General features: G+C 38.9%; 4 protein-coding genes and 1 pseudogene across 4 annotated transcripts; 3 read left to right on the top strand and 2 right to left on the bottom strand.

The window, feature by feature from the left end:
* Positions 1-1,570: 1,570 nt before the first annotated feature.
* On the top strand, positions 1,571-8,218 carry LOC133718635 (LRR receptor-like serine/threonine-protein kinase ERL1). The gene is made up of 27 exons (XM_062145506.1): positions 1,571-1,704; positions 2,485-2,623; positions 2,741-2,812; positions 2,910-2,981; positions 3,070-3,141; positions 3,222-3,293; positions 3,436-3,507; positions 3,681-3,752; positions 3,845-3,916; positions 4,029-4,097; positions 4,184-4,255; positions 4,347-4,418; positions 4,499-4,570; positions 4,683-4,754; positions 4,837-4,908; positions 4,999-5,070; positions 5,161-5,232; positions 5,336-5,407; positions 5,510-5,581; positions 5,667-5,738; positions 5,831-5,902; positions 5,983-6,054; positions 6,147-6,220; positions 6,323-6,454; positions 6,545-6,883; positions 6,992-7,362; positions 7,580-8,218. Exons 1-27 carry the CDS (start codon positions 1,608-1,610, stop codon positions 7,937-7,939), a joined length of 2,949 nt encoding a protein of 982 aa, XP_062001490.1. The 5' UTR covers positions 1,571-1,607; the 3' UTR covers positions 7,940-8,218.
* Positions 8,219-8,756: 538 nt separating this feature from the next.
* On the bottom strand, positions 8,757-12,684 carry LOC133718197 (protein TPX2-like). The gene is made up of 15 exons (XM_062145008.1): positions 12,082-12,684; positions 11,602-11,766; positions 11,215-11,395; positions 10,880-10,985; positions 10,740-10,790; positions 10,492-10,586; positions 10,355-10,391; positions 10,135-10,197; positions 9,997-10,047; positions 9,851-9,909; positions 9,708-9,765; positions 9,557-9,628; positions 9,394-9,450; positions 9,193-9,259; positions 8,757-9,104 (listed from the first exon to the last, which is right to left on the bottom strand). Exons 1-14 carry the CDS (start codon positions 12,254-12,256, stop codon positions 9,194-9,196), a joined length of 1,236 nt encoding a protein of 411 aa, XP_062000992.1. The 5' UTR covers positions 12,257-12,684; the 3' UTR covers positions 8,757-9,104; position 9,193.
* A 2,039-nt stretch (positions 12,685-14,723) lies between these two features.
* On the top strand, positions 14,724-17,646 carry LOC133718109 (disease resistance protein RPM1-like; annotated as a pseudogene).
* A 629-nt stretch (positions 17,647-18,275) lies between these two features.
* LOC133716041 (probable aminotransferase ACS12) lies at positions 18,276-20,466 on the top strand. Its single transcript, XM_062142778.1, has 4 exons — positions 18,276-18,766; positions 18,837-18,971; positions 19,255-19,415; positions 19,537-20,466. The coding sequence occupies exons 1-4, from the start codon at positions 18,323-18,325 to the stop codon at positions 20,390-20,392; spliced, it is 1,596 nt and encodes a 531-aa protein (XP_061998762.1). The 5' UTR covers positions 18,276-18,322; the 3' UTR covers positions 20,393-20,466.
* Positions 20,467-20,669: 203 nt separating this feature from the next.
* Positions 20,670-22,160, bottom strand: LOC133716043 (uncharacterized). Its single transcript, XM_062142779.1, has 2 exons — positions 20,946-22,160; positions 20,670-20,807 (listed from the first exon to the last, which is right to left on the bottom strand). The coding sequence occupies exons 1-2, from the start codon at positions 21,762-21,764 to the stop codon at positions 20,700-20,702; spliced, it is 927 nt and encodes a 308-aa protein (XP_061998763.1). The 5' UTR covers positions 21,765-22,160; the 3' UTR covers positions 20,670-20,699.
* Positions 22,161-22,886: the final 726 nt, after the last annotated feature.

Genomic DNA, 22,886 nt, shown 5'->3' with positions numbered 1-22,886 from the left:
GATTCCTAGGGTTTCCCACAGCCTAAGCCATGTGTTCCTTTTATTATTTGGGGCTCTCTCTATAAAGCTCTTCGCCTTTGTGATTAATACCAGCTTGGATAATCGGTTGGGTTTTGCATTTGTCCCTGTCACTAAAGAAGATGGTGTTGTCAAGTGAAATCACAAAATTGTCCCCATGAGTATTGGTCAGAAAAGGAATTTACAACCGATTACCCCACGGGTAATCTCCAAACCCAGAAGAATATTAAGGAAATATTTTTGGATCTTAAACCATAGAATAATAGCTGGTGTCAATCCCAGTAAATTAAAATAGTGCTAAGAGAAATAGAAACAGAAATATGGCATTAGCATGGCCAGCTTTAAACGAAGCGAAGCCTGTTAATTTTCAAACGCTGCAAAGCTGCATACTCTGTCGCCTTCTAAAACCCTTTCATGCATGCATATTATTTTTTAATCGATAAAAATTTCTGGGTTTATCTATCATTGTTCTTCGTAAATCGGAAAAATAGAATATTTGTAAAGTCCCATTCGATATTCTTGCCTTGGTTACAAACGTACGTGATTAGTGACTCCACGCGCACCTTAATATTGCCTTGGCGTTTATCGTTGACATGAGCATCATCACCAGTCCAAAATTTCCATGATTGATTTTGGGTCATTCACATCTACATCATTGCTAAATTATTTTAATTTTCTTCATAAAAGAGATTGCATTGGAAGGAGGACCATATCAATCAAGTGTAGCAAAGATTTTGTGGGATTTCTTAGTCACTTCTGATTTCTGAAGCTGGTCTCGTTGCGCAAAAGAGGCAATGCAATCAAAAATGCCAAAAAGCATTTTACCATAGGTCTAAGTTCTTGAGGGAAATTAGAAAGAAAAAAGAAAGTTCAAAAAACCATTCACAAATTTGTGCAAAATGAAATGTAGGACAAAGAGACAAGCAACAGTGCAACACCAACAAGACCATTCAAACTAAATAGAAAAAGAAGTACCCAAACTCCTCGTTACAAGCAAACAAGCCCAGAATGGCAACTCTCTCTTCCACTTTCGGTCCTTCAAAGTTGAAACCAAACCGGACTGCACTGTCACTCTCACGGCGCGTCCCCCCCCCCCCGCACGCGCCGATGGTGATGGTGGTGACAAAGGACGGGGCAGATTGGTAATCTGTGTCTGTACTAGAGAGTGTGTAGTAAATATAAAAATAATAATGGAGGGGGAGGGACTTGAATAGGTGTCGAAAAAGCTGCGAGCTTTGGAAAACGTCCGGGTACGAATGACGGCCGTGCCAGTTTTCTTTTATTTTCCAAAGACTTAACGTCGCTTCACCGCCGTTTGGGGACCCCTTCTCTCTCAGTTTTCTTAAAGCCCGAGACTTCGGTCTTTCTTTCTCTCTCTTCATAACGCTAGAGCTTCAGTCCTTGCCTTCTGCTTCACGCCAAACGTCTGTTCACTTCACTCACTCTTCTCTCTCTTGAGGGTGCTTATAATGTGTGAGGACACTTCAAAAATGCTGAGCTCATTTGCCTTTTGAGCATTTCACTCCCCCCCCCCCCCCCACATTTTCTCTTCTTTCTTGTTTTTGTTCTCTTTGTGTTTGGCTCTGTTAATGGAGGAGAGGGTGGTTTTGAAATGGAGGAAGAAGTTGTGGTTTGGGTTGTCTCTGTTTCTGCTTTTTCCTCTTGCTTCGTCACTGAACGATGAAGGTGGGTGATACTATGCTTCTGTGTTTTGGGTTTCCATTTTTGAAAGTGTCCAGTTTTTGTGTTTTATAGGCCAAAATGTTTAGGATTTTAAGAAACAAACCAGAAATGGAGAGGTGTAATTTGTTTTTGGACTTTTGGGTTTTTTTTTTCCGTTTTTGAATGTAGTCAGTATTGTGTTTTTAGCTCAAAACGTTGAGGCTTTCTGGAAATGAAGAGCTGCAATGTGTTTTTCCGAAAGTTTTATGGTTTTTACTTATTTGGGTTGTCTCTGTTACTTGAGCTTCTTCTACTTTGGTTTGTTTCCTAAGTTCAGATACTTCCCTGGTGAAATTTTTTTTTTTTTTTATATTTCTGAAGTCTTTTCGGTTGTATAGAGAGGTCTAGGCTATTGTTTAATTCTAAATTTGTTACCTTTTTTGAGTGATTTTGTCTCATTTTTGTAACCAGTAGCTGGATTTAAGCATAGTGAAATGAACGGCTGTAATGCATTTTTCTTTATTTTCCAAAAATTCATGCCTTTTCCTAATGTGGGCTCTCTGGTTCTTTGGTTGGTTTTTGAAGTTTAGTTTCTTCCCTGGTGCATTTTTTTCCCTAAATTTCTTGCAAATTTTTAAGCAGTGTTGAAGTGAACTTAGAGTTCTCTACTTTTTTTTTTTTTAATCCTAATCTTGTTACTATTGAATGGATATAATTCATTTTTATAATCTGTGGCTGGGTTACTGGGGTATTATTTAATACCGGTTGCATATTATAATGATTGTATAATGATGGGGTTCACAGGGAAAGCCTTGATGGCAATCAAGGCCTCGTTCAGCAATGTAGCCAATGTTTTACTGGACTGGAATGATGCTCATGACGAAGATTTCTGTTCTTGGCGTGGAGTATTCTGTGACAATGTCAGCCTCTCTGTGGCCTCCTTGTGAGTTTCTCTCTCCTCTCTCTAAAACTGTTCTTTGTCTGCGTTAATACTGTTGATGATCTCCTACAGTAATTCACTTTATACTGAAATATGTGTGTATGGGTTTGTTTGTTTTAGGAATTTGTCCAGTTTGAATCTGGGCGGGGAGATTTCGCCAGCCCTTGGAGATTTGGGAAACTTGGAATCCATGTATGTTTTCTGTCTGTTTTCGTTTTTTTTTTTTTTGGTTCATAGTGTAATAGTCCTGAAGTGGTTTGATGACTCCTTGTTTATTTGCGAATTGTAGAGACTTGCAGGGGAATAAGCTAACTGGTCAAATCCCGGATGAGATTGGCAACTGTGCTTCTCTTATATATCTGTAAGACATCTCCTTCATGTTGACGTTCCTTGTTTGTCCTTTAACTTGTTTTCCATTTTGGTTTTGCTAATTCTGTGTTGAAATGCAGGGATTTGTCTGACAATAATCTGTCTGGAGACATACCCTTCTCGGTTTCAAAGCTTAAGAAGCTTGAGGTTTTGTAAGTGTTTAATCATAAATTTTCTTTCTGTAGGATGCATGCCTCAGAAATTCTTTGAAACATTTGGTTTGATAATGCAGTAATTTGAAGAACAATCAGTTGACTGGTCCTATCCCTACAACTCTTACCCAAATTCCAAACCTTAAAACTCTGTAAGTCTCCTGCTTTTAATCACCTGAATTTCACATTTATGTTAAAAACTCTCTCCGAGAACTGGCTTTTGGCTGTTGGTATTCCTTTCTATTTGGGACTGATGAGTTTCATTTTTCTGCTTTGATGCTGTTATGTTTGCAGTGATCTTGCTCGGAACCAGCTCACTGGTGAGATACCAAGGCTAATCTATTGGAATGAAGTTTTGCAGTACCTGTGAGTACTTGAAACAATTATTCCATGAATTTCTGTGTATTGCATTTGTTCTTGCTTTCATTTGTTTTTGATTCAGTAGATTATTCACAACCCTTTGTTTTGTAGTTACTTTACTGTATTTGTTAAAAGTCCTCTATATTTCTGATTCTCTTGGTTGGAATTTGACTTTACAGTGGATTGCGAGGCAACTCTTTGACTGGAGCTCTGTCCCCTGATATGTGTCAATTAACTGGTCTGTGGTACTTGTAAGTATTTTCCTCCTGTATTTCAACCAGTTTTGGTTTCTTTGTGTTCTTTTTGTGTTTCTGTTGGTATTGAAGTTTCCTTTTATGCTCAGTGATGTTAGAGGCAATAACCTGACTGGCCCGATCCCCGACAACATTGGCAACTGTACAAGCTTTGAGATCCTGTAAGAAAATTTGTAAAATTGAAAAAGTTTGAATTTCCCCAAATCTCCCATGAACTTAAAAGAAGCTTTTAGCTGTTGGTTGCTTAATATTTGTTTATGTTGGGAATTGTAGGGACATATCATACAATCAGATCACTGGTGGGATTCCATATAACATTGGATTTTTACAAGTGGCTACCCTGTAAGTTCAATTTCTTTGGACTGTTAGTGTAGTGTAGTGTTGGTGGAGTTCAGCTGTTAAAGCATGTTTATGGTGCATTTTGTTAGGTCGCTACAAGGGAATAGACTGACTGGAAAGATTCCTGAGGTTATTGGTTTAATGCAGGCTCTTGCTGTTTTGTAAGTGATTTGTTCTAATTTTGAATACTTTCAACTCCAGTTGATTTTTGCAAGAGTTAAAGGAGTTTATAATTTCATTCTTGTTTTCCAGGGATTTAAGTGAGAATGAACTTGTTGGGCCAATTCCACCGATACTAGGCAATTTATCATACACTGGGAAACTGTAAGTTTGCTTCCTTTGTGTGAAAGGTTCATCAGTAATGCTTCAGTTCTATATCTGAACACAATTGTTTGTTATTCCAGATACCTGCATGGTAACAAGTTGACTGGGACAATTCCTCCTGAACTTGGCAATATGTCAAAGCTTAGCTATTTGTGAGTTGCCTCATCTGTTATAAACCCATTGATGCAATGTTTTACTGATACAAACTCATTGGTGCCATGCTTTATTCTGTGTAAGAAGTCTCTTTGCTTATTATCTCTGCAGGCAATTAAATGACAACAATCTGGTTGGTAGAATTCCTGGTGAGCTTGGGAAGCTGAACCAGTTGTTTGAATTGTGAGTAATATTGTGCCAGTGTTCCTGTTCCTTTGTATTTTTTAATAATACCTTCACATTTATAATTTGCGTGATGTGTCAGGAATCTTGCCAACAATGATCTGGAAGGTCCCATCCCACATGACATCGGTTCCTGCACTGCCTTGAACCAATTGTAGGATATCTTATTCCACTACCTGTCCAAGTTTACAGAGCACCATAGGTTTATGCATACTGATAGATTTTCTTGTGATTGATTGTTTAGCAACGTTCATGGAAACCGCTTGACAGGATCCATTCCTTTAGCATTGAAAAATCTGCAGAGCTTGACCTATCTGTGAGTTCCAGTGTTTTGAATTCTGTCTTTCACTTGTGGTTCAATTGAACTTTCTTGTCAGTTGATAAATTAAATTGATTGGACCCTCAGGAATTTGTCAGCAAATGCCTTCAGTGGTAGAATTAATCTTGAGTTGGGACACATCATCAATCTTGACACTTTGTAAGTATACGTGTATCTTACTGATAGACTTATAATCCATAGCTCATGTGCATCACCTCCATCTTTTGATGAGGGATTAACTGTCTGTTTTGTTTCCTTTCAGGGATTTGTCCAGCAACAATTTCTCTGGCCCTGTTCCTGCTTCTGTTGGCAATCTTGAGCACCTCCTGACTTTGTAAGTTTACTTCTAAGAGTATTCAGTATGCTGTATATGGTTCTACAATTGAAATTTGTTAACACTATCTCCTGACATCTTCATACATATATTTACCTGCAGGAATTTGAGTGGGAATCATCTTGATGGTCCTTTGCCTGCAGAATTTGGGGACCTCAGGAGTGTTCAAATCATGTGCGTTTTATAAGAACTTGTTTGTAATTTGGCTGAAGTTTGCAGATTCTAATTTGCTTTTGACTTTGTGCATGTATGTTGACAGTGATATGTCATTCAACAATCTCTCTGGGAGCATTCCCTCAGAATTGGGTCAGTTGCAAAACCTTGCGGCATTGTAAGTTCCGTACTACATTGATTTTGTATTATATCTAAGTTATATCATTTATTGCGATGTTAATTTTGTTCTGTGTCGGCTCTCTTTGGTAGGTTGCTTAATAACAACAACTTGCGTGGAAAGATACCTGATCAGCTAACCAACTGTTTCAGCCTTGAGACCTTGTGAGTTTGTCTCTACTCTTTTCTGTGCTTGTCCATGTATTTTCTAATTTTCCTGAATGTTGTTTTATCAATATTTGTAGGAATTTTTCATACAACAATCTGTCGGGCATTGTACCTCCCATGAGGAACTTTTCACGTTTTTCACCAAACAGGTATGGGGGAAAATGGGATAGGATCAGGGGAAGAACAGTTTAATTTATGTGTTCTATGTTTATTCTTCTAATTATCGATGTGGTTTTTTCAGCTTCATTGCAAACCCGCTGTTGTGCAGTGACTGGTTGGGATCGATCTGCAGACCCGTTGCCCCCAAGTCCAGGGGTAAAAATATCTTATTTTTCAACTTGCTGTGTGATGATGAAATATTGGTAATCATCTGGACTTTCCAAATTATTAACAAAAACTGCTTATTTCTGCTTTCAGCTGTATTCTCCCGAGCAGCAGTTGTCTGTATGGCGTTAGGCTTCATCACATTATTATCCATGGTAATAGTTGCGATTTACAAGTCCAACCAACCAAAGCAGTTATTGATGGGATCTACCAAGAACGGACAAGGCATGTATATCCTATGTTTATTTGATTTGCTTAATTCTTCTGTTTGTGTTTTAACAAATGAATCTAAGGAAGATTCACTATTGTTTACAGGTCCTGCTAAACTTGTAATCCTTCACATGGATATGGCTATACACAGCTTTGATGATATAATGAGAATCACTGAGAATCTAAATGAGAAGTATATCATAGGGTATGGTGCTTCTAGCACAGTGTACAAGTGTGTACTGAAAAATTCCCGACCAATGGCAATCAAGCGACTCTACAACCGGTATCCACACAACTGGAGGGAGTTTGAGACGGAACTTGAAACCATTGGCAGTATCAAGCATAGAAATTTAGTCAGTTTGCATGGGTATTCACTGTCTCCCTTGGGCAATCTCCTCTTCTATGACTACATGGAGAACGGGTCTCTGTGGGATATGCTTCATGGTTAGTTACCACAACTTAACTGTCCTGATTGTCTGTTTCTTGTAGAAGTTGTAGATATAAGAAGCTGTTAAGTTGCCAATTACTCAATGTTTGCTAATTGCAATGCAGGACCATCGAAAAAGGTTAAACTTGATTGGGAAACACGTTTGAAAATAGCAGTTGGAGCAGCTCAAGGACTTGCTTATCTTCACCATGACTGCAACCCCCGCATTATTCACAGGGATGTGAAATCCTCTAATATCCTGCTGGATGAGAATTTTGAAGCTCATCTCTCTGATTTTGGAATTGCAAAATCCATCCCCAGTGCGGATACCCATGCATCGACTTATGTTCTGGGAACAATTGGTTACATCGATCCAGAATATGCTAGGACTTCTCGGCTCAATGAAAAATCTGATGTATATAGCTTTGGCATTGTGCTTCTTGAGCTACTGACTGGGAAGAAGGCTGTGGACAAGGAGTCTAACTTGCATCATCTGGTATGTTTTCTAGAGTATTCCAAGTTTCTAAGTTAGCTTTTATGCTTTGTAACCAAGGGTAGAAGGTTATAACTGTACAAATCAGCCTAGTAGGGAACTAAAAGAAACATTCACCTTTTAGTTAGATAGTACTGTGGTTAGCTTTACTTGCAAGTTGGTTCATTTGTCTTTTTCTCTTGACTCTGCTTTTAACACAAGGATGTTGTGTTCTTCTCAGATATTGTCCAAGGCAGATAACAATACAGTAATGGAGACTGTTGACCCTGAAGTTTCTGTCACCTGCATGGATATAACTCATGTCAAGAAAACTTTTCAACTCGCCCTGCTGTGCACCAAGCGAAACCCCACTGAGAGGCCAACAATGCATGAAGTTGCAAGGGTTTTGGTCTCCCTCCTACCTTTACATCACTCAAAGAAGCCTCTTTCAAAGGGTATCGACTATGATAAGTTTGCGGTTAACAAGGAACAACAACAACCAAAAGTGCAACAGCAGAAGCCTGTTCGGCAAGAAAGTCATTCATCTGATGCTCAATGGTTTCTTCGGTTTGGTGAGGTTATATCCAAGAACACACTCTAAGTAGTTTTACAGTCTCCTGTGTTTTGTAACTGTTGAAAACTTCAAATGGGGAAGATGCCCGAATTTTGGTTCAGATGGGGTAAAAAACTCTCTGCAGTTACTGGCCAGTAGGTGAATATATGGGTTATTGTCGCTTTTGGGAGGTAGAAAGTGAACAGTTTGCTTTTGTAAGGATGATATAAGCAAATCTGAAAAAAGTTGGTAGTTTCTGCTGTAAGGATATATTTTGTTAAAATACTATTAGCTCATGGGAAAAGGTGAAAACCCCTGGTGTCGTCAGGCTATGCTTTTTTGATACCACTTTGTTTTATTTATTTGAATCAATGCCAAGAAAAACATCCACAAAAGATTTGGGGAAAGATTTGGTTGATAGTGTCCAGGCTTTTAACAGGTTCACGAGAATTTATGATTTGCTCAGAGAGCATTCACTGTGGACTGAGAGAAACATCAAATATTGAGGGTTAACTTGTCCATGTCATTTGACCCTTCAGATTTGAGACCTACACCGTTGAATTTATTCAAGCAAAACCTGGGGAAATTGAACTGGTTGAGATGTCTGGTACCCAAATGCACTTGGAGCCAACAAGCACCTCTTGTCGGCCCTTTTTATGTAAAATGTAGAAAATACTGAGGGTTTTTCCATGGGAGATTATCAAACAAAGTAGAAGGGTTATTTCATTCCTGCTCCGTTGTCCTATGTGTCATTTGCTTGATTGCACACTAAACATAAGAAAGAAAAACAGACTTTTAAGTTCAACTTGCGTTTTAGGTATCATTGTTTAGGATTACATACAAAACATGAGAAAAAAAAATTAATTTCACGAGTCTTTAATCGGTTAATCCAGTCAAGGTAGGGTAAAAGTGAATAAAGATAATCAAAAGTTGAAAACAGCCACAAGAAAAAGGTTTGCATTGCAATTGCAAAAGTTCCTTTTTTTTCCCCCTCACATTTTCAGAACATTGTGAACTTCTAGTTACATGCCTACAAGACTGAGGGTCAAGCACAATGTAACTGCACCACATAAACCAACCAACTTCAAATGATGCAATGCTATTATGCTAACATTCAGATTGGAGATTTCTGCTTATGTAGTTGGTTATTTTTCAAGGATCCTCCCGTCACTTTTCACCGAACAAGTCCAATATCTTTGAATAAATTTAGGACCTTAATTCACATAACAAAACAAACCATGTGTAAACTAACAAATAACGAAAAACGTAAAGCTTCTGAGCTCCATAGAACATGTTCTAACCTTAGCAGGCATAGGCAGTTTTAAGCTCAGGATTTGCATTATGATGGGCTTCAGGTGCAAGTGAGAGCTGAAATAGATTTCAAAACAATACATGAATTGAATCAATTGATTAATGAATTTATTTTTAGGTGCAACAATGAACAACCTATTTATTAGCATTTAAAATTGTTCTTTCCAAAATGTAGATCAGATAGAAAGTACCTTGCTGAATAAATCTGTTGGTGGCTCCTTCATAAACCTCTTGTCAAACTTTAATTCCTAGGGGCAAGTGAAAGCATGGTATTAAGACTATAATTAATGAAAACAAATGACCATGGAAAAAGAAAATCAGTCCAAAAATTAAAGAGGAAGAAGTAACTAATACCCTTGGACTTGGTAGTCTGCTTTCCTGTTTGATATTTGGGATAGCACCAGTTCCTTCCTTACTTGACAATGTCTGCATCACGCACAACATGGTTTAATGGTTGCAGAGAAAGATTAATACAAAGCTGCAGAAGTGGATAGACTGATATTACCTTATTTTTAAGAGAGAGTACTTTGCATTTATCACTTTTGGCAGAGACAGAGTTTGGTCTGTGAAGAAGTAACAACATCATTCCATACAATTGACACAAGATATGATACATACAATTTCTAAGTTTAGCTTAGAAATAATTACCCTTTAATCTCTGTGGCTTCAGTTGGTGATAAACAACTAGAAATCGGTGTGTTTGTCACCTGAAATGACAAGATTAATTGGACATGTGAGTAGAAACAGAAAGTTGTACATCCTGATGAAGGAAGGAACAAAATTTGAAGGGTTACATTATCAACTGTGCTTTGCTTAGCTCTTTGTGATGTCCTGAAATAGAACACCTGATAGCAACGAATTAAAGAAGTGTTACGAATATCGTGAAGCGGATATATTGTAGTAAGAAAAAGAATAAAATGTTATATGAGTACTTGAAATTCTTTTGCTTGTGGTGTGCTCTTCTTAGGCAGGGTCCATGGAGGCTCCTTGATAATCTGCAAAAGATATCAGTGAACTGAAAGATCATAGAACTGTACAATTTTTCAGTCTTCCAAATCTATGAAAATGAAAATTTTCATTTTCTTTCTAAAGACTATTGACTTGAAGCACAAACGTTTCTGCTAAAGGATCGTTAAGGGAATAGACAGTTACTTTTGCTTGTTCTCCATCTTTCGCAATAGTCTTATACCTGAAAACCAAAGTGCATATTTCTTTCACATCAGAGATTCGTGTATCGAACATCTATAGTGAACAATATTTTACCAAAATCCAGCTAGAAGTGAATGTACCTACGTCTTTGTGCCCTTTGTGCTGTTTCCAAGTTTGGTTCTCTAGGAATGGTGACTTTAGGTCTACCATTTGGTGACGTTACAGCAGTTCCAACCTGCACAAAACCACAAATAATTGTTGACATAGATAAAACGTTGATAACGACTATTTCGTTCGACAAGGTATAGTGTAGAAACCATGGTTGAACCAGAACCAGAACCAGATTTAGATCAAGATGAAGAAACAGTTGATGAGCTATGCAAATTACCTTTTTTGGCGACTTGTGTAACCAAAGAGGTTGATGCTTAAGTTGAGAAAACTGTTTCACAAAAAATTATAGAGAACACTAGAAAAATTCATATTCCAAGTATGATGAGCCACTGAATTTCAAAAGTAAAGTAAGTGTACCTTCCGCACATAGCCAGCCTCCAACTTCTGTCTTTTAGTTGCTACACTAACGAATAATGGAGAACTCGGTGAATTCTCCGCGACTTTCCCTAGCTTCTTCTCAAGCCTATGGAATTAAGAAATGAAAATGGAAGAAAAGAAACACAAACACCAACAATAAGAATGAAGGATATACCGCAAATAAACCATCATTGAATTCAAGTTACAGTATTTACAAGTGTCTAGGAAATGAAACAAAACATGCTTCAGCCACTTTCTGTCCAAGGCAGCGGCTTAATTAATTATTATTTTTTTTTTTCTTCCAAAGAAGATGAAGTAAAGAAAAAGATCAACACCTCCTCGATAATCGATTGGAGTGAGATTGTCGAACTTCATGACGACGCTGTTTTTGCTTGGCTAATTGACTCGCTGTGGGTTTCATCAAAGTTGAACTCCTTGATATGGATGGTGACTTGACCGAGGACTTGGTTTTAGCTTTTGGAGTATCTTGATCCATTTTATTTACGCATTTTACTCCTGTTAGAAATATGAAAACTTAAGCTTCTTATATGTAACAAAGAAAATGAATAAAAGAAACAAGAACAAATGATGTCAAAACCAACGGATTCGAATCAAATAAAATTCTTCCCCGGCCAAGATAGAATATGGCAAAGAAATAAAAATGAGTTGTATCAGATTGTAATGCTGTACTTAGTAGTTGATATTAGTAAATTTTAATGTACCTCTGTTACTATCATCTTCTATTGAAGAACCCTCAGCTTCCATGTTATTCTTCGACTCGATGCTAGCACATTTAATGCATTCGACATCTTTGAATTCCACAGAGGTGTTTGCTGTTTCCTCAAGAGAATTGCCCTTGTGCCAATTCAACAATCTCACTATAAAAGCTGAAATGTTCAAATAATCACATAGAAACATTAATGTCTCACTTTGTATAGCACTACGAGTAACAGTGTTACCTCTCTAGATTGAGAAGCATAAGACCTGGGTTAGAGTTCCATACAGTTCAAACTAAAGAACCAATATAAAAAATCCTTAAATTACAAAGCTTTGCCACTAACCAGCATTTATAACTCAATGCATGCATGCCTATTTTCTTTTTGTCAAGAACAGACAATAGGATATTGCTAGTGATTCAAAATCATCCAATTCCATTTCTAGAAATGTGATCAAATATTTAACAAGCTCTGTAAATTGCTTACGAGACGAAGGATAACTTCCGGCGTATCTGAACCAATCTTCAGCCACTTCAGCCTCCCAATCGGTTTCAAGCGTTGTAAAATCATAGAACCTAGGCGCGTCGAACTCATAATCCATGTCAATTTCTTCACCCTCGAAAGCCTCCTTAACAAACTCCACCATTTCTTCGTCGTCCATATCTCTCTTTCTATGCCCCCGAACACCGTCTCAGGCAAAGTAACAAGCGAATTGCAATGTCAAAATCGAATTACTTTGACATTCCAAAAGGTTGCCACCCTATATTCCTCGTGATGAAGAGGACATTTTGATTTTCCCTCTATCGAAATCGGACACGAAACCATTGACTAAGCAAAAACAACATTTATGAGACTAGGATTTCCCCCCTCTCGGCTTCAAAAAAAGTTTCCCGGGAAATCCGAGAGGGAGAGAAACTTAATGTTACGTAGATATAGAAATGAACTGGGAAAAACCCTAATTGGGATTTTATGAGGGAAGAAGTGAAAGTTTTGGTTTTGAATTGTTGACGGCGAAAATCTCGAAGCTGGTTTAAAGAAGCAAAGAAAGGAAAGAGATGAAGACAAAAGGGAGGAGGAGAAAGGTTGAGGATGAAGCTAGGTGTTGTTTTTTTAGCGCCGAAGTTTGAGAACAAAGGGTCCAAAATTTTTGAACTGATATGCCACAACCCCCTCCAGTGCAGTGCCAGCTACGCGCCAAAATGGAAATTTAATTTCATTAGTTACTTAGTTACCTTTTTTTAATTTTTTGTCAGAAATTAGTAACTTAGTTACCTATAGTAGCCAAGAAATTAATTTCGACATTCCTTGTACAAAGTTGTTTCCTTTTTCGTAACTGTCCTTTTTTATTTCAACCATTCAATGCAGCAATCGGTATTGTGGTTTTTTACTGCTGTGAATGAATACCCGATATACTAGTACATGAGATTTGGAGTTGAATCAGTGGCGGATTCAGGATTTAAAACTGAAGTGGGCTGGATTGTTTTATTTTTTATAAAAGTAATAAGAGAATTTAGCGCAACCCCTGATATAAAAGAAAAATGAACAAAGAAAAAAGAAACCCCAAAGTTAATCTCTAATCAACTATCTAATACATGTATGACACGTTTACTTACTTGGAATGGGAACTAATCATGAATCGGAGACAACTGGAATGGGAGAAGAAAGCAATCGGTATTGATTCCGGAGGAGTTGATTCCTAAATTTATCTCCCCCTTCGTAATCAAATTCCTGAGTATTCAGGAATCGATTCCTTATAAAGTGGTGGGACCTACATCCATTCTAATTCCTTCATGTGTTAGTAAACGCATGAATACTTTTATCCGCAATCATTCTGATTCCTTTATGTGTTAGTAAACGCGGGAATACTTTTACCCCGTAATCATTCACTCTCATTCCAAGTAAGTAAACATGCCCGTAGTGTATATTCTATACCTGAAAATTTGGGTAGATCCGCCCTTGAGTCGGACAATATACAACTTACATTATGGAATGTCGATACAATCATATATAGCAAATAAACTTTGTACGATTAGTGCTTTAGAATTCCTCTCTTTCTCACTTGTTCCTAAATGATCTATGTCATGTTTTACGTACATTGTCATGATACTTCCTAATTCCTATAAAATCTTTATTCACGTTCTTAAATATATCTAGCAGTTTAGTTTGCTTGAGACATTTGTTGAATTTTTTTTTTTTTTTTAAATAAAGGAATGGTGTTGCTGGCCTCAGGCCGTAACTAATGAAATTGTCGAATACAGGGGGGACATTGAGCCTAAACCCCATATTACAATAAGTATCTAGAGAACATCATAAAATAATATCAGGAGTCTCTACTGAAAAAAAAAGTATTCAACCAGGCACCAACTAGCAAAGAGTGCTCTACTGGCTACTCTATTTTCTTTGATATAGTGGTGACATAACGGAAGGATAATTCGATATGTAACATGATTACAACGTAGCATAATTACCAATAACCCAGTTTTCCTACTATGTTGTTGCGAGAGGATAAATCCGACGACATTTAGTCTCATCCTGCCACTAGGAGGTTGCGACCATTTAACAAAGCAATGAATTTTCCGCCTACCCAAAACAGACAAGGCACTTTAAGTGCACACACAGGCAAAAAACTCGACTCTCCCTACATTACTAATGTATGACTTATTGCTCTCATATAGCGCAAAAATAGTAAAATACTAACCAACATAAAGTAGAACAAACTGAAACAAACATATAAAAAACAAATAAACCAGGCCCAAGTGTGTCCAGGCCCAAAGTCAATGCAAGAGAAAGATTCAGAGGCCCACTAGCGCAGGCATGCCTAGCAACATTGTCCCCATCGAAGTAGGTGAGATAATGATTGCAAAATGGCATTTTCAGAGTCAGAAGTTCCACCCCTTTGAATTAATCAACGAAAATGAAACCTGACCCAGAAGGCAAGAATCATGAAAAAGACGGGGTTGAAATTTCCTTGTGTCAACATAGCTGATAGCCTGATATATAGGCATATAGCAACCAAAAAGTTGTCATTAATTGCATCCTTACACAAAGAAAAGAGACAGATTTGATTCATTAGAGTTCTGGATCTCCTCATATATACAGCTTACTTTTGAACAAGGCGCCAAAAGGAAATGGCGGAATCAGTTGTATGCTTTGTGATCGATATAAGTTAATTTCATTTCTCGTCACCACAGAAGCAAAAATCTCGAGAGATGTACACAAGGAAATTTCTTGCATCCGGGATGAGCTCGAGAGCATTCGATCATTCTTGAGGGATGCATATGCAAAGGCAGCAAGAGAAGGGGAGGTGATCAATATCAATGAAAGCAGCGCAACTTGGGTTAAACAAGTAAGGGAAGCAGCTTATCACATAGAAGATGTCATTGATGAATATTTGCTACGCATCACGAAGAAGCATGATCAAGAACGTGGATTCCTTGGTCTTCTCCGAAAAGTTACTTGGTTCGTGCAGAAAATGAAACCAGAGGAGGAGATGGCTTTGAAAATCGAGGGTATGAAGACATTGGTTAGTGATGTTAAGGCTAGAAGTGAAAGATATGACTTTAATTCGACTGATCAAGGACAAAGCAATGGTGAAACGACTATTAACTTGCGGCGGTGGCATGACCCTCGACTGGCTTCCCTTTTCATTGAGGAAGCCGAAGTTGTGGGTTTTGAATCTGCCAGAGATGAGCTGATTACTTGGTTTGTACAAGGAGGAGCAGCATCATCATCATCATCATCATCATCGTCAACGCGTGCTGTGATATCAGCGGTTGGCATGGGAGGACTTGGTAAGACCACCCTTGCCAAGAAAGTCTATGATAACCAATTGGTGATAGAGCACTTTGACTGCTATGCTTGGATTACAGTGTCACAGTTATACAAGATTGAGGATGTTTTGAGGATGATGATAATGCAATTCTACAAGGAGAGGCCGGAGTATATCCCTGACGGGGTTGATGCAATGGATGAGGAGTCCCTAATAAGAAAATAAAGAGAATATTTAGAGCAAAAGAGGTATGTGGTTGTGTTCGATGATGTGTGGAATGTTGATTTCTGGGGGGCTATAGAACATGCTTTACCGGATAATGATAAAGGCGGAAGAATAATGATCACTACCCGGATTAAAGATATTGCTGATTTTTGCAAAAAGTCTAGTTTTGTTCATGTTCATTATTTGCAACCTCTACCTCCAGACAAGGCATGGGAATTATTTTGTAGAAAGGCATTTCAATTTGATCAATTGGAGGGTAAATGTCCTCCAGAGTTGGAGGGGTTGTCTCTTAAAATGGTTAAAAAATGTGAAGGGTTACCTTTGGCAATTGTTTCTCTAGGTGCTCTTCTGTCAGCCAAAGTTAAAGTTTTTTCTGAATGGAAAAAGTTGTACAACAGCCTCAGCTCAGAGTTGGAAAGTAATCCCCATCTCTCAAGCCTCACAAGAATCTTATCCTTCAGATATCATCATCTACCATATTACCTCAAATCCTGTGTTTTATACTTTGGCATATTTCCTGAGGATTACTCTATTAGCTGCATAAGACTAGTCCGATTGTGGATAGCTGAAGGCTTTGTGAAAGTGACCAAGGGGAAGACATTGGAGGAGGTTGCAGAGGGATATTTGACTGTGCTGATCCATAGAAGCCTGGTTCAAGTATCAAAAGTTTACATTGATGGAAAAGCCAGAAGCTGCCGAGTTCATGACCTCTTGCGTGAAGTCCTCCTTAAAAAGGCATTGGATTCGAGCTTCTGTCACATGTTATCAGAAGATGAGTCTACTTTTACTCCAACCACTCGACGCCTCTCCATAGACAGCAGCCTCTCTGATGCTTTGGGAAGCATAAGCATCGAACAGTCTCATATTCGTTCTGTTTTTACTTTCAACCAAGATGAATTGCCCAAGTACTCGTTTCTCAATACAATCAGTGCGAACTTTAAGCTTCTGAAGGTATTGGATTTTGCAGATGCTCCAATACATCATCTTCCTAAGTATGTGGGGAGTTTATACTACTTGAGGTACTTAAGCCTACGTAATACAAAGGTGAAGCTGCTGCCAAAATCCATAGCTAAGCTGCAAAATTTAGAAACCCTGGATCTAAAACAGTCTCTTGTGTGTGAAATACCAGCAAAGCTCAATAAGCTTCTTAAGTTGAGACATATTTTGGCCTGCTATTGTGACAGCGAGATAGACTTCAGCATGAGTTATGAACGTGGAGTGAAGATAAATGATGGTGTAGGGTGCTTGCTAGCTTTGCAAAAGCTATACCATGTGGATGCAAACCATGGAGGGATCAGGCTAATTCAAGAACTAAAAAAGTTAAGGCAGCTGAGAAAGTTAGGCCTAAAAAATTTGAGAAGTGAAGATGGACAGGCTCTTTGTGCTTCTATTGAAAACATGAACCACCTTGAATCTCTAGAAGTATGCGCAATGAGCGAGGATGCAGTCCTCGATGTACAGTACACTTCAACTCCACCAGAATCCATTCGGTTTCTCTACTTGAAGGGGCATCTAGAGAAGTTACCGAGTTGGATTTCTAAGTTAGAGCATCTAGTCAAGTTGAGGATTTTCTGGTCAAGGTTAAGAGATGATCCACTAAAAGCCCTTCAAAATCTGCCCAAATTGTTGGAGCTTGGAATCTCATACAAGGCATATGATGGTGTACAGCTGCATTTTGAGGGTGGAGGATTTCAGAAACTAAAGGTGCTAAAACTCAGGCACTTGGAGGGACTAAATTCACTGATTATTGACAATGGAGTTATGCCTCTTCTCCAAGAGCTGCAACTTGGGCCTTCACCACAACTGAAGGAAGTTCCCTCTGGAATCCAACACTTGAGAGATCTAAGAACTCTTAGATTTGTTGACATGCCTGAAGCTTTCAGACGTGGAATGAAAAGCTAGCATTATCGGGTTGTTGAGCATGTAACGGATGTTCTCTTTAGTTACAAGTTAAGGCCAAGGTGTGGCATATATGAAACTTACACATTGTTCAGTTATCCAGTCCGAACTAAGGAACGCCTATGTATAGAGCTGTAAATTGATTCCTTGTCAGAAAACCACCCACGAAATGTTATCAGTCAAATTTTACATATAGTAATATCTTTATCATTGAATCTTTCATCGGCAAAAATATCAATAATAATGATATTCGTTGTCAAAATACTTATAGCGGCGAAAGTGTATATGAAAATGTTTATAACGACGAAATTTCATTGCAAACTACCTTTACGGATGAAATGTCGTATGCAAAATGAAACACCTAGGGGGCAAAATACGCGTCACTAAAGTTGTACAAATGAAATAATTTATATTGATGAAATTTCATCGATCGGCAATAAAATACCTAATGTAGAGCTTTTAATGAGGATCTTAGAATAAGGATCAAGTGAAGATTTTTAAATGAACGGTTGGATGAGTGTTTTAAATTTTAGTTAATATTTTAAAATTTCAAGATGCATGTCATCATTGCCATTCATTTAGAAGATCTCTTAGAAAACATAATGACAAAAGTTTGTCGGCAATAATTAATAAATAAATAATAGAGAACCTGAAATGTAAATAGAAAATGTGAAACCTGGGGGTGAGCCCACCCTAGGCCCAAGTTCATACACTTGGCCCAAACGACAAAATCTATTGCCTCCGCAACAACAAAACAGACACTTCCCTCCCACTCAAGCCACTCTCACTCTCTCCAACCTACTCATCCGGCGCCACCACACATTCCCCAAACCCATGACCCGAACCCGCAAACCCGAAACCTCCTCCGACGACAACAACGACGAAAAGCCCGCCGCATCCACCACCGCCATGAGACTCATCGTCCCTCTCCAAGGCGTCGTCCAAGGCCGCGGAGGCCTCATCCTCGGCTCTCTCATCCCCTGCGCTCTCTTCTACTTCCTCCAGCTCTACCTCAAACGTCACCGTCCCTCCCAACCCGACCCGGACCCGCCTTCTCCCTCCTCCTCCAACCTCCCCGAGCTCCACCGATCCTCGTCGCGCTCCAGCCTGTCCGGCCGCGGATCTATCGGCCGGGTCCGGGTCTCCTCCCGGGCCGACCCGATTGCCAAGCCCAACGAGTCGCCGTATTATATCGGGCTGGATAGGGTTCTGGAGGACCCGTATCATAGTGTGGATAATCCGAATGGGGTTATTCAGCTCGGATTGTCTGAAAATAGGGTCAGTAAGTATGAAACTTTACGATAAATTTAAATTTTTTTATTAAATTTTGTTCTTTCTGTGATTGCAGCTGTGTTTTGATTTGATTGAGAGATGGGTGTCGGAGAATTGGACGGAATCGATATTGGGAACCAACGGTGGTGATTTGAGCATTGCCGGGATTGCGGCGTACCAGCCGTTTGATGGATTTACTGAGCTGAAAGTGGTATGATGAATGCTTTAGTAAGAATGTAGTACTACCAAATTTGTGATACGTTGCTTGGTTCGTTTACTAATCTGTAATGTTTGATGCTACATTTTGTTGAGAGTGAATCCTCAAAACTGTGACCTACTTGGTGGTGATTGACTCTTAAGTAACAAATAGTTGATTATTTAATGAGATTTTATTGAGTTTTGTGACTTGGAAACTTCAGAGATGATTGTTGTATTTCGGGAGAGTTGTGCTTGTTTCGAATTTCTAATGGGGTTGATTGTTGTGGTGGTTGCAGGCTATGGCTAATTTTATGTCCCAGGTGATGCGAAGATCAGTGCCATTTGATCCGTCGCAACTAGTGTTAACAGCTGGTGCAACCCCGGCAGTTGAGATATTGAGTTTCTGCTTAGCAGACCATGGAAATGCATTTCTTGTTCCTACCCCGTATTATCCGGGGTAAGATTTGTTTTTCTCACGGTTGAGCTTAATAATGATAAGAATATGGGAGAATCGATTCTGATGTAATGATTATTTGCACAAATCTTGTATGGTATTTAATTTGCAAACCAATGTGCAGTTTTGACAGGGATTTGAGATGGCGAACAGGAGTGGAGCTTATTCCCGTTCACTGTCGCAGCACTGACAACTTCACTTTAAATATAACCGTTCTTGAACAAGCATACAGTCAGGCTAGAAAACGAGGGGTGAAAGTACAGGGAATTTTAATTTCTAACCCTTCGAATCCTGTTGGCAATTTAGTTTCAAGGGAAACACTGTGCAGTCTTCTAGACTTTGCCCAAGAGAAGAACATCCATATTATCTCTGATGAGATCTTTGCTGGGTCTATGTATGGAAGCGAGGAGTTTGTGAGCATGGCAGAAATTGTTGAGACAGAAGATTTTGAGAAGAACAGAGTTCACATAATATATGGGTTATCAAAGGACCTATCTATTCCGGGCTTTAGGATTGGGGTTATATATTCATATAATGATAGTGTTCTGGCCGCTGCAAAAAGGTTAACAAGATTTTCTCCCATTTCTGCTCCGACACAGCGCCTTATTATTTCAATGCTCTTGGATACTGGATTCATCCAGGAATACCTAGACATCAACAAAAGGAGGATACAACACATGTACGATTTATTTGTGGATGGTTTGCAACAATTAGGAATCAAGTGTGCAAAGAGCAGTGCTGGTTTATACTGTTGGGCCGATATGAGTGGGTTAATTCCCTCCTATGGTGAGAAAGGGGAACTCGAATTATGGGATAACCTGCTGAACATTGCCAAGATCAACGTGACTCCTGGGTCAGCCTGCCACTGCATAGAACCAGGATGGTTCAGGTGTTGTTTTACCAGCTTGATGCCTGAGGATGTTCCTGTAGTTATAGATCGAATCCGAAAAGTTACTGAAACAATTAAATCTTCCAGTTGAAATTTTTTGTTTGTGTAGTGACGCTGTTTGAATGTTTATGGTGTTGCTTATAGAAGTAGCTGATATAGCCTGAAGAGGTAGATGCTGTGGATGGATAATTAGAGATCTGATTTTGAAGTTAAATAGACATCCGAGCATAGCTCTCTTAGTCTCTTTATATATTCACATAATTTGAAATTCGGTACATAGCGGGCTTAGTTCTTGAATTCATCTTTTTACTCGAGCCAAAAGTGAAACTTAAAATCATACGGAGGACTGAATACATGGTGACTGCAAGTTGTTTAATCTTTTAAGCAGCGCTACTTCTTCACATCAGAAGTCTAAGTAAGTTCTTCCTCTTGCTATGTAATCCTTCTATCATCCTGCTGCCAGTTCCAAAGATGCAGCATCCGTAAGCATTCTTCATCATGAGTTCCTGCATTGGTTCATTTAGGCAAGATACTGGTGTTTATGAAATCCTACCTAGAGTTCATGTAATGCTGTAGTAGCTTGGCAACTAAATATATGTTGAGGAAACAAAGAAGGTGAAAGTAGATGCAAGGATGAAATTTACCTTTGATAGATTCTGTTTCCTCATTTGAACAGCTTTCCTCCTGTAACTACTCTTTCGGCTCATCAGCATCAGCTCTCCGAGTGTTCTTGGCCTCAGAATGACGCTACCATTAAATTCACGATCAAAGTATTTAGTCTTTGATCCTTGTGGAGTTAGAGTGTGGTTGTCTGATTGGCCAACCTTTTCAAGGAATCCAGCTTTGGCAGGAAGCAGTGGAAAAAGGCATTCCAAAAAAGCACCACCCACCAGGCTCGAAGCTCCAGTTGCATAACTGCTTGTACTGCTGCCTGCTTCTGACAATGGTGAGGAAGGTGTGTCTGTCTCTGTCTGATCACTCTTATCTTCTGGCGCTGGAACAGCAGTGGAAATTGCCAATGATGAAACAAGACAGTTTGCTAGGAGAGAAGGAGCCGAGCTAAATGAATCATCTGTTTCAAAATCAAATGCTTCCATGTCCAGTTTGAACACACTTTGTATATCATCTTCTCCATCATCATTTCCATTACTGCCATCACTGTAATCTTCGGCGCCATGATCATTGTGCTGGGAGCATATTGGAGGTGATGGGTAAGTGATGAGCATCATGGGTTTAGGCATTGCTGATTCTGATGACGATTCCGCGAAATACGGTAGTGGGGTTCCGGGCTTTTCTTCCCATATGAATGGGACCGATGCAATAAGCTTGACTGGAGGGGTTGGAGCTGCACTGTTTGAAGAAACCGTTGGTTTCCAGTCTTTTTTTGGTATTCCTGGCCTTTCTTCCCAAAGAAATGGTACTGAAGGTGGTACCCTTACCTGCTTCTTGTTGAAGGTTGCCATAACTTGCTTCTCTACTAGCAGATGCAACGTAAATAGGTTTGCAGTGTTTGCTTATATTGTGAATATGTGGGTGGGTTAGAAACTTCAACTAATATTTTTTTTGCTGACTGTAACATGTTTCGCCTAATCGAGTAGATTAGGCACACCTGCTCTTCTTCCTCACTACTGCAATTTTGTAGTTTCCTATATAATCTTGTGTCAACAATTAGAGTCCTTCACAGCAACTAAGAGACAAACTACTAACTCCCATAAGTTCTTGTGGATTTGTTCACTAGATTTGCTACCGAGTTAGAGTTCATTCGACTTTTACAACCAATACATCAATGGGTCGTATTTCTCAATAGTAGTCCCATAGAAACGACTACATCTCGTGTATGAATATTATAAATTTGTAATAACTTGCATGCATGTATATTGAAAATTCTGGATTGTTACGCTCGACTAGAACACCGGATGTCCGGATCATTTTACATCTGATTTTGACTGATGGTTTTTCAAATAATTTTCTAAAATGGTCAGGAATCCATGTATAACCACGTGCACCGACCTAGGAAACCTTTCCAAACTAGAGTACTACTGCTAAGTTGAATGCCATTAGCTTATTACAAGTTGAATTAGTGTAGTTGGTAAAACAAGTTTGATTAAACTTCAATTTATTTTTCTGGATGAATAAGGCAATCAAATTATTTGTTTACAAAATCCATCGATCTTTCTTAATTATATGAATTTCAAGTGATAACTACCTAGATTGTTCTGGATTGTTCAAAGGTTTCTTTAATTTTGATTCATTTCCAAACTTGGTTAGGAATCAGCATAAATCCACCGACCAAGAGAAAAGAGAGAAGCGTTTAGGACTTGTCACCCAATCCTTATAGGATCATGAATTAATACTACGTCCTTATCCAAATCTTACACTACGATCCACCCTTGCCTATATAAATCGCTCACACCCCACATCAAGTCTCCCAGAAATTTTGTACGTGCTCTTTAAAGTTACGAACGAAGATCAAAGAAGAAGGAGAATCAATTCAGAAGCAAAAGTACGGACTCGCCAACAAACATGGACTGTCCTTCACCACTGTGTGTAAAAGGTTGCGGTTTCTTTGGGACTTCGGCAAACAA

The sequence above is a fragment of the Rosa rugosa genome, chromosome 6 (assembly GCF_958449725.1).
Source record: "Rosa rugosa chromosome 6, drRosRugo1.1, whole genome shotgun sequence".
NCBI classification, from domain to species: Eukaryota; Viridiplantae; Streptophyta; class Magnoliopsida; order Rosales; family Rosaceae; genus Rosa; species Rosa rugosa.
This window is presented reverse-complemented; position numbering and strand designations above follow the sequence as displayed.

What these genes read in the sequence shown, in the direction of transcription:
- LOC133718635 (XM_062145506.1), top strand. Translation starts at nt 1,608, where the DNA reads ATGGAGGAGAGGGTGGTTTTGAAATGGAGGAAGAAGTTGTGGTTTGGG. An exon ending in CTCAGGAGTGTTCAAATCAT is followed by an intron (nt 5,582 to 5,666) that starts GTGCGTTTTATA and finishes GTATGTTGACAG; the next exon opens with TGATATGTCATTCAACAATC. An exon ending in AGTCTAACTTGCATCATCTG is followed by an intron (nt 7,363 to 7,579) that starts GTATGTTTTCTA and finishes TGTTCTTCTCAG; the next exon opens with ATATTGTCCAAGGCAGATAA.
- LOC133718197 (XM_062145008.1), bottom strand. Translation starts at nt 12,256, where the DNA reads ATGGACGACGAAGAAATGGTGGAGTTTGTTAAGGAGGCTTTCGAGGGT. An exon ending in AGCAAAGCACAGTTGATAAT is followed by an intron (nt 9,910 to 9,996) that starts GTAACCCTTCAA and finishes TTGTCATTTCAG; the next exon opens with GTGACAAACACACCGATTTC. An exon ending in TACTCTCTCTTAAAAATAAG is followed by an intron (nt 9,629 to 9,707) that starts GTAATATCAGTC and finishes TGCGTGATGCAG; the next exon opens with ACATTGTCAAGTAAGGAAGG.
- LOC133716041 (XM_062142778.1), top strand. Translation starts at nt 18,323, where the DNA reads ATGACCCGAACCCGCAAACCCGAAACCTCCTCCGACGACAACAACGAC. An exon ending in TCGGATTGTCTGAAAATAGG is followed by an intron (nt 18,767 to 18,836) that starts GTCAGTAAGTAT and finishes CTGTGATTGCAG; the next exon opens with CTGTGTTTTGATTTGATTGA. An exon ending in GATTTACTGAGCTGAAAGTG is followed by an intron (nt 18,972 to 19,254) that starts GTATGATGAATG and finishes TGGTGGTTGCAG; the next exon opens with GCTATGGCTAATTTTATGTC.
- LOC133716043 (XM_062142779.1), bottom strand. Translation starts at nt 21,764, where the DNA reads ATGGCAACCTTCAACAAGAAGCAGGTAAGGGTACCACCTTCAGTACCA. An exon ending in GGAAACAGAATCTATCAAAG is followed by an intron (nt 20,808 to 20,945) that starts GTAAATTTCATC and finishes GAACCAATGCAG; the next exon opens with GAACTCATGATGAAGAATGC.